This window comes from Micropterus salmoides, unplaced genomic scaffold (assembly GCF_014851395.1).
Source record: "Micropterus salmoides isolate LMB-PRFRI ecotype aquatic unplaced genomic scaffold, ASM1485139v1 Ms_hic_scaffold_14, whole genome shotgun sequence".
In the NCBI taxonomy this organism is placed as follows: Eukaryota; Metazoa; Chordata; class Actinopteri; order Centrarchiformes; family Centrarchidae; genus Micropterus; species Micropterus salmoides.
In genome coordinates, this window is record NW_024040485.1 from 29,845,163 (window position 1) to 29,861,728 (window position 16,566).

The window sequence follows — 16,566 nt, forward strand, 5'->3', positions numbered from 1 at the left end:
CATCGTCATGTCTCATGACCCAAATGTGTCATCATGCTCCTAATCTGGGCCCTTGTGTCCCCACCACTTTTCAACACAAAGTGACGCCCTTGGTCTGATCCGCTGCTCCATCACCAGAGATTTCACGAGTGTGTCACATGACCAGCTAGAGCGCGGTGCAGACGATTTGGCAGACCGGAAAATAAATGTATTAACTGCTCACTGCTGCCCATTCGTGCATCTCCATAAACACATAATAGGCATCAAAATGTAGCCACAAGCCCTTTCTCTCTCAAAATCCCATCTCCCTCAATGGAGTTTAGTTTTTTAGATTTAAACCTTAATTGACAGGTAGCCCATGGTCATGGTCTCGGTCACTCCTGTACAGTCTGCAGACTGAGTCCCCCCTCCCACCCCTGTTTGTTGTCTTGCAGGTGTCTTTGTTTCAGCAAATTGGTGTATTTTTTAGCTTCGTTGTTTCCTGTTGTCACCCTCCCAACCCCCACCCCCCATTCTCTGGCAGGTGCTGTCCTTTCTCTGTGGTGTCTGTTACTGTGAGAGAAAAAAAGATTGGAATACAGGATATATTAGGGAAATGTTTTTCTGGTAAAGCTCTGTTTCTCCTCTTCTGATGACCAGCTCTCTCTTTCTATGGTTCAGAGTTCACTGAGTCTCTCTCTCTCTTTCTCTCTCATATTTCCTTTCTTGGCCCCTTATGGTATGCAGGTAGTTTTACCAGTGGTGGAAGAAGTACTCAATTTTCATACTTAAGTAAAAGTACAGATACCACATGAAAAATGCTATTCAAGTAAAAGTAAAAGTCGTCCAGCTTAAACCTACTCACGTAAAATAATAAAAGTACCTGGTTTTAAAAATACTTAAGTAATCAAAAGAAAAAGTACTACACATTAAAATCTTTTGATCTTACAAAACGCAATCTATCTTTTTAAATTCACTCAAGCCAGGTTTGAATACAGCAGTGTAAGTTACTGTGAATCACAATAAGAAAAACTGATTTGCAAGAGTAAAGTAGATATTTTCTACACTGTGGGGAGGATAAATCTGCGTCATTGCTCCGCTGGTGTGGTTATCCCCTTCAGACTGTCTGACAGACACAGAACACCGTCTGGGACCTTGGGTATGTTAAGATGAGACGTTGAGGCGGAAACCAAAACTGACTGAAACACTTCTCAATTCACAATCTCACCAAAAATCCACACACGTTAACTTCAGCGCCTGTCATAAAGTGCAGCTCACAGTCCCAAACAGAGCAAGGTTAGCTTCAGTTTTCAGATGTTTATGTTGCAAAACCAGCTACGTTACCACTCGGTCACAAACTGGCTGCGACTCATGATGCAAGAACAGAGCTGCTGCACAGTCACACCTGACACCACAATGCTCTCACTACAGTCCTCCCTCTGTTAGAAGCCTGAATAGAAACCTCTTCTAGAAAAGTCCAGTCCTTGTTTGACGTCTGATTGGGGCCTGGGGGCCAATCTGCTGGGTCAATCCATCAGGGTCTGAGCTGCTTGTATCTGATGCTGGCTGTACATCTCTGGCTGTGCTCGTACTGGCTGATGATCCCACATCTACTCTACTGACAAACTTCAGCACAGCCCCTGTACATTATAGATATTTTCTATATATTAATGTTATCAGCTGCATCAGGCCCATTCAAACTGGCTCCTCCAGGTTTCCTTCAATAAACTGCATAAAATACTTTTTATGAAATGACTGGGCTGAATATGTGATGCTTATTATTTACTTCCCAGCTAATCAACATATTAATAGTCGATGTGAATTCACTGTTTCCCATTTTGCATTAGTCCAGAGTTGTAAACTAAACTTCACTGTCTTGTTTAAAAATGATATGAGCAGTGCCATCACATCCTGTCTGGACTGGTCCCACAGATGTTCCTTGCTCGAATGCGTTCGTCGGCTTCATCAGTTTTACATTTGTTTTTCAGTGCTGCTCCACTCAGGTGTGCTGCAGGCGACTAATATGTAACGAGGTCTTGTACAGAACGTAAAAAGTCAGATATTTGGCTTTGAAATGTAGTGAAGTGAAAGTAAAAAGTTGCAACAACTAAAAAGTACAGATAGGCCTCCCGAAAAAACTACTTAAGTACAGTAACGAAGTATTTGTAGGGGAGAGCGGGGTATGTTGTTACACTGTTCACACCATCTAATATTTACTGAGCACCGAACATCACAATGGTACAAATGTCATACCAAATGAAAGAATGAAGTCTTGGGGCAGAATTTGGATAATAAATAATTTAATTCAAAACAAAAATGTTGGCAGAGCTCACATTAAGTGGGACAACCTCTTTCTTTGAACTTTAAAATCAAACATTCTCTGGAGTGCAAATAGATCTATGGTAATTGAATGTAATGCTGCAGATAACTTGCTTAAATGTATAACTTCTTTAACTAAACAGATGTGGTGTTTAAACACACTAATGCAACAATGTGCATTTTTGTACAACTTTCAGTATGTATCTGACTAATCAGACATGTGTTTAGAGTCACAGTTCTGGCACACATAAATTGCATGGCCTGAGGTGCAAACATCGCAGGCCCGTTTGTTGCTTTTCACTCACTTAAACCACGTCTTCTTTGGAATACTGTATGAAAATGGTTCCACATAGATGAGGCCAAAAGAGATGTCAGCAGCTTATGTCCAAATCCTTAGCTGTACTTCTGATTGATTTGTTCTTCAATTCACCTGCCTGACTGTCTTTAACATTATGTCAGGTGGTGTGCTGCCATTCTCTGTCTTCTGTTGGTCTTCTTTGCTGTCTATTACACTTGTTGCCTAAAAATTAATCACTGTATGATGTAGTGTGTGTGTGTGTGTTTGTATCTACTAACGTACTACATGCCTACGGTATAAGACCGTATATACTCTGTCATGAATTCAGTCTTGTCCAGGCATATGGCTGCTACTGTAAACAACAGTCCCATTTAATACTTGTGTCAGAGGTAATTACACAATTTCACATAGTTTTTTGAGCATGTTTTATGTGTTTATTTGTACTGGGGCTCGTAATCACATGTGACAACTTGCCCCAAACTGACATGTGTGCTAATGTTGGCTAAATCTCAAGGTTAGAACAACATAGCACTTCAGCTGAAGTATCAAAAGACACGTTACTGTCTTCTCTAAATTGTGCAAAGTTATCATTTTGAACATTCATACCTAATAAGGAATACATAAAATGTAAAGTGCAAATGTTTTACTTTTGAAGCAAAAAAATATAGAAATTGTGCTCAGCTCAGATTAGAGGGACCTTGACCACATGTGAACAGGAAGTTGAACATAGAACAAGAAATCACACAAAGTGGCCATTTTAGTTATGAGCAGTGTGACAACTTACACACGAGACAACTTACCCCGCTCTCCCCTACTACACATGTTAGCTTACTCAGTAATCCTTTTGCTGCGTTTCCGACCTCAAACTAGAAAAAGTACCAGGGGACCATTGATGTCACACAACAATGGAAGCACACATTGTAAATGGTAAACCATAAACTAAAAGGCTACGTAAAGTATGTTTGCCTGTAGGCTATTTCATTGAAATAATAGTCTACACTGAGAGTACACCTGACAAAAAACATCAGTTTACTTTGTCCATCAGCCATGTTTATCTTTGATTTCCCGCATCATGCACCTTATGTACCTGGAAGGCTTTGAGATCGGAAAAATCTTTAAGAAGAGAAAGCGAAGGGTTTCAATGGCTTAACTATAAACACAAAACTATTGACCTAAATCAGGAAAATAAAATTAAACACCCTCCTCTCACAAAGAGAGTGGGAGTAAGAACAAGCACACAGCTCCAGCTCCAGGCTGCCTTCTGGCCCGCTGGCCCTGCAACAACCCCTCCACGGTCCCCACCCTCATTAGAGAGAGGGGACAGCTGCATAAAACCACTGTGCTGCAGGGTTGGGGAGAAAGAGGGAACAGAAGCCACACAGAAAACAACTACAAGACACATGGATTTATGGACTTAACAACACACCATGTAGTGATGGTAGTTTCTCCTGTTTTATTCCAATACATGGACCTTTGTTACATATATACTGTATGTATATATGTGAACATGCATAGTGTCATTTACACTGGGGACATGTCCCCACCACTATTTGAAATGGCTGATTTTGTCCCAATCACTTTTTTAAAGCATAATTTCTTGAAAATGTTCTGAGAATGTAAACTAACACATGAAAGTTTTCTGAGAAAGGTTTATTTGCACAATAAGAAAACATGTAGTGTAATGTAAATACAGAAGAAACAAATGTGCATTGCCAAGAAAAAGTTACTCAAACTAAAAAAAGCAAACAAGATACTGATTCTAAAATCACCCCAAAACACGTGCATGCGCTGACCGGTTTGTTCTTTTGCAAGTCTTCCCTTCTCCCCTGTGAACATGACACACAGCCTGGACGCTGAAGAGTCTGGTTTGTTTCTAAAAGTGTGCAGCATCGAAACAACAAGGCAGATTAACATAACATCTAAAGGTAGGTGTTGTTTTTGGCATTGTTCGATGGACCCGGTATGTGTAGATGTGACAGATGTTTTTGTTTTGTCGACTCTGCAGCAGCCTACACTGCGCACTTTGATGCCCATTATGCAATATGTTCCTGACCCGCAGTAATTTGTACTCTGACGTCATATTGATCCCCCTTATATTTCCTAAAATTGCACATGCTTAAGACCGTTTACATCCCCACCACTTTTCCACACAAAGTGTGTGTGTGTATATATGAGCCTTGTCCAAAGATTGTGATCAGTGAAATCACAGTGATCTCTGCTCTTTGGATAAGGCTCATAAACGTGACAATAAAAATCCCATCTGTCTCTCTGTCGCTGCGTGTTGCTCTGCAGCTTTTACAGAGACTACATATTTTAATCGTAAAGACAGCAGAAAGACCCGGCAGAAAAGGATGGGAGAAAGAGAGGACAATCAGAGAGGGGAAAGGATTAGCACAGAAGAAAACAGGTCAGTGACAGACAAGTTCTCACAACTGATAAAGCTGCATACAAAGCTAAAAAAAGTGAGCTTGTGACAAGTTCTCTGGGTAAAATGACTCAAAACTAATTTATTTATATTAAACCTGGTGTGATTTGTGTCCTTGAGCAAATCCCACTAGAAAAATTCATTTTAAAGTCTAAATGTTGTTCACATTGTTGCATAGATAGACGTGTGATTGGCTCTTCTGTGTGTGTTCCTCCAGGATGAGGGCGCAAGGTTTGGACTTAGGACAAAAGAAACAGCAAGACCTTTATCTGGCCTCTCTAACAAAACAGCAGCTGATAATGATATCTGTGGCTGTTGGACTTGTCCTCCTGCTGATTGTCATAACTGTCACAGCAGTGTTGCTCACCACAAAGTCAGGTACATTCTGCCCTTTGAGTTTTTCAGCTTTATGGGATTTCAACTAATTCTCAGTAAATACATTTAACAGTGATGCAAAATAAATCATTGTAAACAGACCACACTGTTTTATAAGCGTAAAGTATTGAGCATAAAATAAAAACATGATAGTTGTGATTTATTTATAAGCTACTTTCATGGCTTAAAATGATTGTGTATATATGAATTATTCTACAAATAGAAAATCAAACACAAGACATTTCACCTCTCACAAGAGGCTTCATCAGTTCTACTGACAGGAGGGGAGTCCCAGACCTTCAGACCTCTGTGGCTCATTTATCTGTTGATTTTAAATAAGATTCACTGAAGTCACATTTGGTCAAACAGCTGTTATGTAATCATTTGAATTGTGGTGTGAATTGTTAGAATGAATCTAATGAAAGTTGTAAAATAATGAAACATGGAAAAGTCCAAGGAGAGATTTTGATGTGCAGTATATTTAAGTTTATCACTATGTAGAGGTGATAACAGTAGCTAAGATTGATTCATCCATAATCAGGGTAGATACCATTAAGGACACAGAGGTTATGTCCTCTGAACCGGGGGGCAATTTACATTCTGCAGTAACTACTTTTCTTTAATTCAATTCAAATTAGCTTTATTGGCATGAATGTGTAACAACAATATTGCCAAAGCATCATACAAACTACATAAGAACAATCAACCCCATACATTTCATTAAACACGTGATTAAAGCATAATAAGCGTCTTAAGTAATCAAAGCATATGTGTGTTTTTGTTAATTTTTTTTAAATTAAAAATTTAGATGAAATAAATAAATAAAACGGTAAGTGTGTGTGTGTGTTAAAAAAATAAAAATATATTAAAATAAAACAATTAAATAAAACAGTAAGCGTGTGTGTGTGTAAATTTTTTTTAAATATATTAAAAATAAAATAAATAAATAAAACAGTAAGCGTGTGTGTGTTAAAAAAAATATATTAAAAATAAAATAAATAAATAAAACAGTAAGCTGGTGTGTGTGTTAAAAAAACCCATATATAAATTAAAATAAAATAAAATAAGTAAATAAAATGGTAAGCATGTGTTAAAAAATTAAAATATATTAAAATAAAATAATTAAATAAAACAGTAAACTTGTGTGTGTGTTAAAAAAAAATATTAAAAATAAAATAAATAAATAAAACAGTAAGCGTGTGTGTGTTAAAAAAAATACAAATATATTAAAATAAAATAATTAAATAATACAGTAAACTTGTGTGTGTGTTAAAAAAAATATTAAAAATAAAATAAATAAATAAAACAGTAAGCGTGTGTGTGTTAAAAAAAATACAAATATATTAAAATAAAATAATTAAATAATACAGTAAACTTGTGTGTGTGTTAAAAAAAATATTAAAAATAAAATAAATAAATAAAACAGTAAGCGTGTGTGTGTTAAAAAAAAAAATATATATTAAAATAAAATAATTAAATAATACAGTAAACTTGTGTGTGTGTTAAAAAAAAATATTAAAAATAAAATAAATAAATAAAACAGTAAGCGTGTGTGTGTTAAAAAAATAAAAATATATAAAAATAAAATAAATAAATAAAACAGTAAGCGGATATGTGTGTTAAAAAAAAATATATTAAAATTAAAATAAAATAAATAAATAAAACAGTAAGCGTGTGTTTTAAAAAAAATAAAAATATATTAAAATAAAATAAATAAATAAAACAGTAAGCGGGTGTGTGTGTGTGTGTGTAAAAAAAACATATATATTAAAAATAAAATAAAACAAAATAATAATAATTTGAAAATTTGTACAATTATTTATCAGTCTGAGATTCCACTGGTTGTCCTCACTTCATGGCATGAGGAGGTATATTTTGCAGCACTTTACTGCAGGATAGAAAAAAAATGTCACTCAGTTCACTCCCCTACGAAATAAAAACATAACATACTCTATTTAAACAGAACGTCCTGTGTTTGTTTTGCTACCCAATCAGATTCCTCAGCTCCTCTTCCCTTGTTTTCCACTGGTGGAGACATGCTGGACTTCCTGGTTCAGTCGGGTCACATCAGCAAACCTGACGGTCTGTTGGCTACCTGGTTTCACAGAGCCAACAGCAAGAAGGAAATGAACAAAGCTCTCGCAAGTAAACTCACATTGACACACACAGATTCTTCTTTGGTGGTGGAGCTCTGCCGACTAATGTGGTGACAGTGGATTTATTTATACACACTCTCCTGTAACTATGAGGTTCAGATACTGGACATCACCTCTTCTCTCGTCCCCTCAGGTGATGTTATGATCCTGGAGTCTGATGTCACTGTGGAGGGTCATGGGACACCCAATGAGAAGCCAGTCCCTATCATGGCCCACCCCCCTGACATCTATAGTGACAACACTCTGGACCAATGGCTGGATGCTGTACTGGCCTCTAGAAAAGGTAGAGTAGATACAAAATGGAACAGATGTCTCTTTCTGTGTCTTTATCACTTTGTGTTGAAAAGTGTTGGGGACATAAGGGCTCAGATTAGGCGTGAGATGATACACTTAGCTCCCGAGACGTGATGATGCACAGTATTGGGTTTACGAGAACAAAACAAGAAGAGAGCACTAATTTAAAGACTTCATTTCCTGCATTCTGGAGATATTTTCTGCAGCAATTTATGGTGGAAATGTCTTTATTTATATAAAGGAGAAACAAAATTCAGGTTGCAGATGACAATTCAAAATATAAAAATATAACAGAATATAATACAATACACAGTAACTAGTTTGTTTTTATCTTAAGTTACTTTTATTGGACAATGCACATTTCTTTCTTCTATATTTAAAATGCATTGCAGGTTTTCTTAGTGTGCAAATAAACTTCTCAAAGCATTTTCATTTGTTAGTTTCCATTTCTTGTTACTAGCTATTTTTCAGAGCAAATGTTTGACCAATTATGCTTTCAGAAAGTGATGGGGACATGTAATAGTGTTTAATAGTATGAACTTGAGGTCGGATATGTCAATCCATTTATTGTCAGAGCAAGTAGACTTGAAGCAGTACACAGCAACACACCATGCCAATACACAACGCTTACAACACTTTATCTGTACTTTTGTCTGTGTCCGTTCTTAAGAAGCAAACCACAGGGTTTTAATGCTCTTTGTCTCCCTGCAGGCATGAAGTTGGATTTTAAGTCTTTGGCATCAGTGGGTTTGTCATTGGACCTGCTAAGTGGAAAGAACAGTAGCAGAGGGATAAACAGGCCTGTGTGGCTTAATGCCGACGTCCTCCGAGGACCCAACGTACCAAACTTCCTGCCTCCAGTCAATGGAACCAGGTGAAGAAGCCTGATTTTTATGTATTTTGTCCATCGGTTCCCTGCTGTTCACAAGCCAAATTAGTTCCCGATCATAATACATTTCTCTTCTGTCTTCTCTTTTTACGTCCTTCCACCTTTTCCAGATTTCTGCAGCTGATTCAGGAGAAGTTTCCAGACGTCACTTTGTCTCCTGGATGGAAGGTAAGTTCACGTCCTGATCAGGAATCACTGTAGAGTATGTGTATATGACCCTATGGACGTTCCAGTCAGTTGGTCAGATAATCAGTTAGTCTGTGAGTCAAAGATATGTATAGGTAGGATTTTACTAATACTACTTATTATATTATTATTATATTAACAGCCACACTAGAGGCTTTGTGAGGCTGTACTTAGGCACAGGGGCGCTTTGAGCAAAATGCCAACATCAGCATGCTAAAATGCTGAGCTTCATGCTAATATTTACTAATTAGCAGTAAACCCAAAGTACAGCTGAGGCTGATGGGACATTGGATTTGCAGGTATTAGTTCATAAACCAAACAGAAATTTTGACCTGATGTTGTCTTTTGTTGCAGCTAGCTCAGCTGTAGACTTTCAGTCCTGTTGTAGTCCAAATGATTTTGATTCCCCGCTGACGTTGCATTGTTTCTGACAGGTAGCCTATGCTCCTCCACTTTTCATTAAAACCTATACCAGGTCCATGGTGGAAGACATGTATGATATGATCAAAGATGTCCCGCAAAAGGTAAGCTTTAACAGACACAAAAAACAAGTATCAAGCAGAGTGAAAATGGATAAATAATATCGTTAACTGCTAACTTCCATCCATCGTCACCCGCTTATCCTGCGTACAGGGTCGCTGGAGCCCGAGCGAACACCCTGGACAGGTCGCCACACATAGACAGACAACCAGGCACACGCACACCACGTCACCAATTAACCTAGTCCGCACCTCTTTGGACGGTGCACCACAGTGAGAACATGCAAACACAGAAAGGCCTGGACCGACCAAGGTTCAAACCCACGACCTTCTTGCTGTGAGTGCTGTACCACCGCGCCGCCTACTTACCTAAACAAAACAAAGAACAAAAGAAAATACAGGCCGCTTACTTACGTCCTATAAACAGGAGAAATAGGTTAAAACAGAAAAAGCTTTTCCTCCCTAAAGTTTTCCAGGGCTGCACTTTAGTTATCGACTTACATTCTACTACAAATCTAAGAAGAAGAAGAAGATGATACTTCTTTGATACTTTATTGTCACATACACATACATGTTGTGCGGCGCCCACGAACCAACCAAATCGTAGCTCCACACTGGCAAGACTCAGCAGTCACTAAACAGCTCAGCAAGGCACAACAGAATCTGTTTGGGAGGCAGCAAAAGGAGGAGACCTCACAGCATCAGCATGCTAGGAAGGTTCCTAACTGAGCGAAATGACCCCGAAGTGTTTAAGTGGCAGCCATGATAAGAGCTGGTCACCCGCTTATCCTGCGTACAGGGTCGCTGGGGGCTGGAGCCAATCTCAGCTGACATCGGGCGAAAGGCGGGGTACACCCTGGACAGGTCGCCAGCCCATCGCAGGGCCACACATAGACAAACAACCAGGCACACGCACACCTAAGGTCAATTTAGCGTCACCAGTCAACCTAGTCCGCACCTCTTTGGACGGTGGGAGGAAGCCGGTGCACCCGGAGAGAACCCACGCAGACACGGGGAGAACATGCAAACTCCACACAGAAAGGAACGACCAAGGTTCGAACCCACGACCTTCGTGGTGTGAGGCGAAGTAGCAAAGTGTTTAAGTGGCAGCCAATATAAGAGCTGGTTGAATTCTCTAAAAGCTGAGGAAAGGAGCCTCAATGCTATTATCATCATAACAAAATACTATACACATAAATCTTGTTTTGCTGAACCCCCACATTGTGGAATGTAATAAAAAATCTATTTTCTCAACATCCTTTCTTTTTTGCAAAGCATTGGGTTTGTCACTGTAGGCTAATTATTTTCCGTGGTTCAGAAGTAATGTGTGTTTTTTAAAGCCTAGAGTAAAGTGCAGTAGGATTCTCTGAGCACAGCCGTTGTCTTTATGAAATGACCTTCACATCTTTCCTTGACCTTGTGACATTTTCATCAAGGTCAAGGAAAAGTGTGCGACAATAGTAGATGTATCAGCTGAAAGTCTCTGACAATGAAAATGGGCAGTAAAACATTAAAAATCATTTGTCTCTTTAGGTGACGTTCCCAGTCCACGCCCTGTTGGTCCGCAGTGGCTGGCAGCACATCAGCTGGCTCCTCAGCCAGTCACCACGGTAACACTCGCATGTGTATTATGACAATGACTGAAAATCACTCATCATTTAATAATAAGAATGTCCCACTCCTCAGACTTTTAATGCAGACATTTAAGTGATACTCCAGAGCATATTCACTCACGATATCATCCGTGTGCTTGTGATTTTACTCATATTGTTGTGTTCTGTTCCGCTGATCTGTGTCACTGTTGGGATTTGGTTTCCAGGTTCAGTCTGACACTGTGGCAGGGTTCGATTCACCCGAACATCAGTGACCTGCTGTTCATACGGGACAACACTCAACCCACCAGAGTCTACTACGATATCTATGAACCAACGCTGTCTGCCTTTAAACAGGCTGCAAGTAAGGAAGGAGCTTTTTCTCTGAACAGTAACAGAGTCGAGTCAGTGATTCTAAAACCAAAAATATTTTGAATACAATCATTTTAAAAATGCACATATGTTTTAATCCAGAAAAAGTTGCCAAATGGGTGAAAAATGTAGAAAGAATCTATGATTTAGCATTTGTATCACTGAATAAACAAATACTAAAACTACATATGAGCCTAACCTAAAGCAAAGCTAAAACACCTGAAAATAAAGGCAGCCCTGAAGGACTCCTCTGTATTGGACAGTAACATTGTGAACAATTCATTGCGAAGATTGTGGAAACGTCTCATAATTCATAGGTAAAAGACAAAATATTTTGTTAGCATTGAACAGCGACGGCTCCCCGTGACGCCTTGACAGCGTGTCACTGGCTACAGGATATGTTCTTATAAATCTTATTAAATGTAACTATACTACTATAGTTAACTACTAATACTACTATATGTTGAAATTACTGTACTTACCTCACTACTTAACTTATAGCACTGAAATATTTTACCATGAAAACCATCTATTTAAATTTGTGAGGATAAATTCCCTTATTTCAAATTTCCAGGAGTTCATTTTACGTTTTGAAAAACTTTTTTTGGGGGTGTTTCACTAATTCAGATAAGTTCATTGAGTTCTGATTTTTCTTTTTTGATCACATGACTGGCAGAATGTAACCAGATAGGACAGTTTTATGCATTGATTCTCCTTGTTATGCGATCCAGAATTTTTGATGTTTCAATTTCACCTATCCAATGTGAGAAGCAATGTCTGTATTTGAGTTTAAACATTTTTAAAATAGACTTTACTACATTCCATTGCTCATAAATCTTGCTTCAGACATGCAGCAAAGTGCGGCAGGTCAGATTTGAACACGGGCTGCTGCAACAAGGACTTAGCCTTCGTGCATTCGCCCCATTCTAGTTACCTACTGATGTATTGATTGTGTTTACAGTGCAGCGGGGCCGTCTGAGGCGGTTCTATCCTGGAGGAGACCTGATGGACTTCCTCTATCCAGTTCACAGCTCAGATACCAACTTCCTGTCCGCATCCACACAACCCAACAGCCTGGGCATCCATTGGTTTACAGTCACTGATCAGACCTCCCTGTTAGCTCAGCTTTCAGGTATGTAGACAAAAAAACAGCTTCTTTACACAGTTTCTTTAGACATACAGACATTAACTTTTATTATTTTTCACTTGATGAATAATTGATGAACTGATAGTAGGCTGTTTGGCTTCACTGAAATGTGTCATCAAACCATTCTCTCCATGTTCAGTAACTCTATTCTTTAAACCCCTAACTCTGGAGCCATCCGGTGGTAGTGTCAAACACTACTACACAAAACTGTGTGGCATCACAATACCATCATTTTGAAATATGACATAATCTCAAATTTCACACATTTTGATAAGCTGGTAAGCACAAATAAATTCCCTCCCATGAGTTATTGTGTGATTGCATCTCTTAATGCTATCATAGCATGCAACATCTTTTTGTGTTGACGTAGCATGGTGGCTCAGCGGTTAGCACAGCAAGAAGGGTTCGATTGATTGTAGGTCATTTTTACACTGCATAAAAGTGTTAAATGCATATACTCTGATAGACCAAATTTCTTGCACCCCCCACGACTCCCTCAAGTGCCCTTTTTTGTTGTTAGATGGTCGCTGAGTGATTTTAGCAGATCCGTTTTGTATCTGGATTATTGGGGTTATCAGTGTAAATATTGAAGTGTCCTGAGACAACAGTCAAAATTTATAGAAATTTTGGATTGTAGCTCAGAAAATTCCTCTAAGAATACGTGTTTAAGTTACAGTGTAACTGATATTGTAGGGGGGACAGATTTATGGACGAAAGCAGCATATTCAAAGGATGACAAATTGCCAAAAGACATATTATTAAAGCTTAAATTAGGATGCAGACCATGCATGTCATTGCACTGTGTATGACTATATATGTGACAAAAAAGTTGATTTATTTATTTAGTTGTACCTTCATTTCTTCATTGTGTTCAGTCAGGACATCCCGATAACATCTGTGGGTTTTTTGAACCACGCTTCATCACTGCAGCAATAATGAACCATTCGCCCTGTTCACCTTCACTGCCTTCTAACATCTGTGTGTCCAGATGGTGCTGGCGGCATGTTGGTGGTTCGGGTGGCTTCTGACAGCAACCGGCCTGAAGTCCCTCTGGTGGAAGGTTCTGCAAATCGCTCAGAGGCCCTCACACTGCAGGTATGTTAACAAAAATCAGTTTGTTCGGTTTTTATTTTTCATTTCTTAAAATAATTATTAGACTGAGACATTTCAGTTGGGCCATACAATAACTGGCTGATAGTTCCCTCCTTCACTCAGATAACAGTATAAACTTTTACTCCAGCTGATAGTAAGAGCATTTTCAATACGGATCTTAAACTATATACCTTAATCTGTTTCTGAATCCATCTGAGGCAAGAAATTAGCCAAGATGCTGGTGAAACGGGGCTCTATTTTAAATCTACAACTCCAACTTCATTCAAATATTTGCTTTTAGTGGAGAGGAGATTTAAGAGGTCAGCAAGTGACATCAGTACAACATTCTCTGTAGTACGGGGATTTGTTTATATGTCAAGTAGAGTTCAGTGGACTCACACAGGATGTTTTCCAGATTTGAATCTGATAGCAAAAACCGAGCTGGTGTCTGCCTTTGCTTTATATCATCTTTGTAGATTTGTGCAGCTCTTGTATTTCTCTGTTCTGTGAAGAGTCTTGACTTACAACCATAAATGCACCGTAGACGATAAATGTGCATGTGGATAAAAACGGCCTTATGTGTAATATGTCTTTGAAGGATGTCCTGCAGCTGCTTGGGAAAAGGGCGGATGTACCCTGGGGTGTTCACCTTCGGATCCACACTCAACAGCTTCTGGAAGCTTCTCTTGAACTGCTGCACTCAGCCTACAGCAGAGAGAAGCTCTACAGGCCTGTCTGGATCAGCATGGAGGGTTTACAGAGCACTGACAACACAAAGGTATGCAGTTTCCTTCCTGACTTCTCTGCATCCACCAAAAGGGGTTCTGATTTCATTCCAGATTGAGTTTCTCCTACAGCAGATTAAAAGTGTTAAAGCTGTATTAGTATGTGAAGAACTGTAGGTCAGGCTGAATTATAAGCCTCCAGTCAGACAGGAGAAAGAACAAACAACTGTGGTATCTGCGGTTAAATGACCATGCCAGTGCTTTTGCACGTTTCAGCACATTTACCACACCACATATTTTACATCGCAGCTAACAATTCTGCAAACTGTGTTTTTTTGTTTTGTCAAAAAAAGTTAATTCCATTTGGAATACCACAAGGTTCTGTCCTAGGTCCAGTACTGTTCAGTAGATATATGTTAACCCTTGGGGTCATCCTCTGTAAGCAAAGAATTGATTTATACTGTTATGCAGATGACACCCTGCTTTTTATAGCTGTTGATCCTGATGTCCTGATGTGTCCTTTACTCCCCTGAGAACTGCTTATCTGACATCAATATGGACAACCCAAAATTTCCTCAATCTACAAGACTAAACAAAAGTCTTGGACAATGGACTAACAGAGACTGAACAGAAGCAAAGGCATTTTGTAATGACACAGACACACACAGTCAGGCAGAGTAATTAACTCCAGGTGATACACATTGGATAATCAGGCAGAGAGGAAGCAAAACTTAACACAGACAACAGGAGCAGAAACCTACAAACTAAAACAGGAGACAGTCAGACACAGGGACCATCAGATAGACAACAGGCAAATTTAAAATAACCAGGACAAGCACACTGAACGAAAACTTCAGAAACACAGACCAAACAGATGTCAAAATAAGACAAGGAAACAGAGATCAGGAAACACAGAACACAGAGCAGAACAGGTCAAACCATGACAGGTTCTTGTTGTTGTCTATAATTGTATTGACTTGACTAGTTGGGTAATATGATGCAAAGATATGTCCCTGGTGGTTCCCTCTGATCCACAGACTCTATGCTGTATGTGTGTATATATTTGTACGTATATATATATGTGTGTGTGTGTGTATAAATAAAAATGTAGGATGTTCCATCATATAAGATGTGGACGACTGAATAACACGTAATTGTAGGCCAAAATATTTTGAAACTTATATGTCACACATAATCAGGGATCAGTTGTTTTTTAAGTGCATTTTTGACTGTGCTTTTGTTCCACTACATACAGCACAGTAGTGTTAATACTCCGTCGTCTTTCAGGAGTTTGTATCCACAGTAGAGAGGCTGTTCCCTTACGTCACCCTCGTCCTGACGGAGCAGAACTGGCCTCCTCTGATCCCGGCGACAGTGACGGGCTTGTCTCAGAGAGCGGCTCTACATCTGAACACGGCCTTGCTGCCCGAAGGACAGGATGCGCTTAACTCGCTAATGGGAATGATGGATAGATATGACCTGTTAGTGGAGGAGGACACAGAAAGCAGTGCTGGAGCTTTTACAGCCTTCAAAGGACTTATGGCCCAACGTACAGGGAGATCAACCACAAACCTGTATCTGATTTCTGACTGAGTAGATCTATCTATCTTCAGAGTGTGATACTCAGTCAGAGCCTAAATGATAAATTGGAGGGCTAATTTTTTCACCTGATATTGGCTCATCACTGATCAATTTCTTGTTCATAATGCAATAAAAGCGGTTGGTTGTATTGTCTTGCACTGAAAGAAAATAAAATGTAGGAACACTCTGGTAGGTGTTAATTGTACATGTATCGTGACATCTTTCGCACCTCTCAATTTACTGAAAAAGGGGAGTGTATTGGTATGCAGTATAGACAGCACCCTGCACAGCTGGGGGTCTGATTTCCACACCTGTTGGTTTGTTCCATTTACTGACTATGCAGCACCAGTGTTAGCAGAAACAAGACTAAGGCCCCATCCACACTGCAGCGTTTTCGTTTCAAAACGGAGACCTTTTGCTACGTTTGCACCTCCCGTTCGACGAAGGCCTAAAAGGGAGAAGTTTGAAAACGCTTCCGACCGCGTTTTTCGTTTTAAAGCTTCGGAGAGCAGTTTAGTGCGGACGGGCAAAAAACGGAGGACTTTAGAAACGATGACGCAGACGCTCACGTTTGGCTCTCAGATTGGGTCACATAAGTCATGCAAAGCAGAAACACGATGCTACTGACAGTTTTTGATTTGCTATTTTTATTAAATTATTTTGTACCGTGCAAATAAC

At 39.2% G+C, this 16,566-nt stretch overlaps 1 protein-coding gene across 3 annotated transcripts; it reads left to right on the top strand.

The window, feature by feature from the left end:
• The first annotated feature begins 4,342 nt into the window (after positions 1-4,342).
• fam151a (family with sequence similarity 151 member A) lies at positions 4,343-16,077 on the top strand. Of its 3 annotated transcripts, XM_038718944.1 has the most exons (14): positions 4,343-4,500; positions 4,868-4,982; positions 5,218-5,378; positions 7,371-7,520; positions 7,665-7,814; positions 8,537-8,699; positions 8,825-8,882; positions 9,335-9,424; positions 10,913-10,989; positions 11,199-11,335; positions 12,305-12,475; positions 13,479-13,585; positions 14,181-14,360; positions 15,595-16,077. In XM_038718944.1, the coding sequence occupies exons 1-14, from the start codon at positions 4,410-4,412 to the stop codon at positions 15,898-15,900; spliced, it is 1,956 nt and encodes a 651-aa protein (XP_038574872.1). In that variant the 5' UTR covers positions 4,343-4,409; the 3' UTR covers positions 15,901-16,077. The 3 variants fall into 3 exon arrangements, with proteins under 3 accessions (XP_038574872.1, XP_038574874.1, XP_038574873.1); XM_038718945.1 differs by lacking the exon at positions 4,868-4,982 and having other exon boundaries at positions 4,382-4,500; XM_038718946.1 differs by lacking the exons at positions 4,868-4,982; positions 5,218-5,378 and having other exon boundaries at positions 4,353-4,500.
• The last annotated feature ends 489 nt before the right edge of the window (positions 16,078-16,566 follow it).

Bases quoted from the DNA above. Each gene is read 5' to 3' on its own strand.
- fam151a (XM_038718944.1), top strand. From the start codon at position 4,410: ATGACACACAGCCTGGACGCTGAAGAGTCTGGTTTGTTTCTAAAAGTG. The intron at 4,983-5,217 runs GTCAGTGACAGA...GTGTTCCTCCAG, and splicing joins ATTAGCACAGAAGAAAACAG to GATGAGGGCGCAAGGTTTGG. The intron at 5,379-7,370 runs GTACATTCTGCC...CTACCCAATCAG, and splicing joins GTTGCTCACCACAAAGTCAG to ATTCCTCAGCTCCTCTTCCC.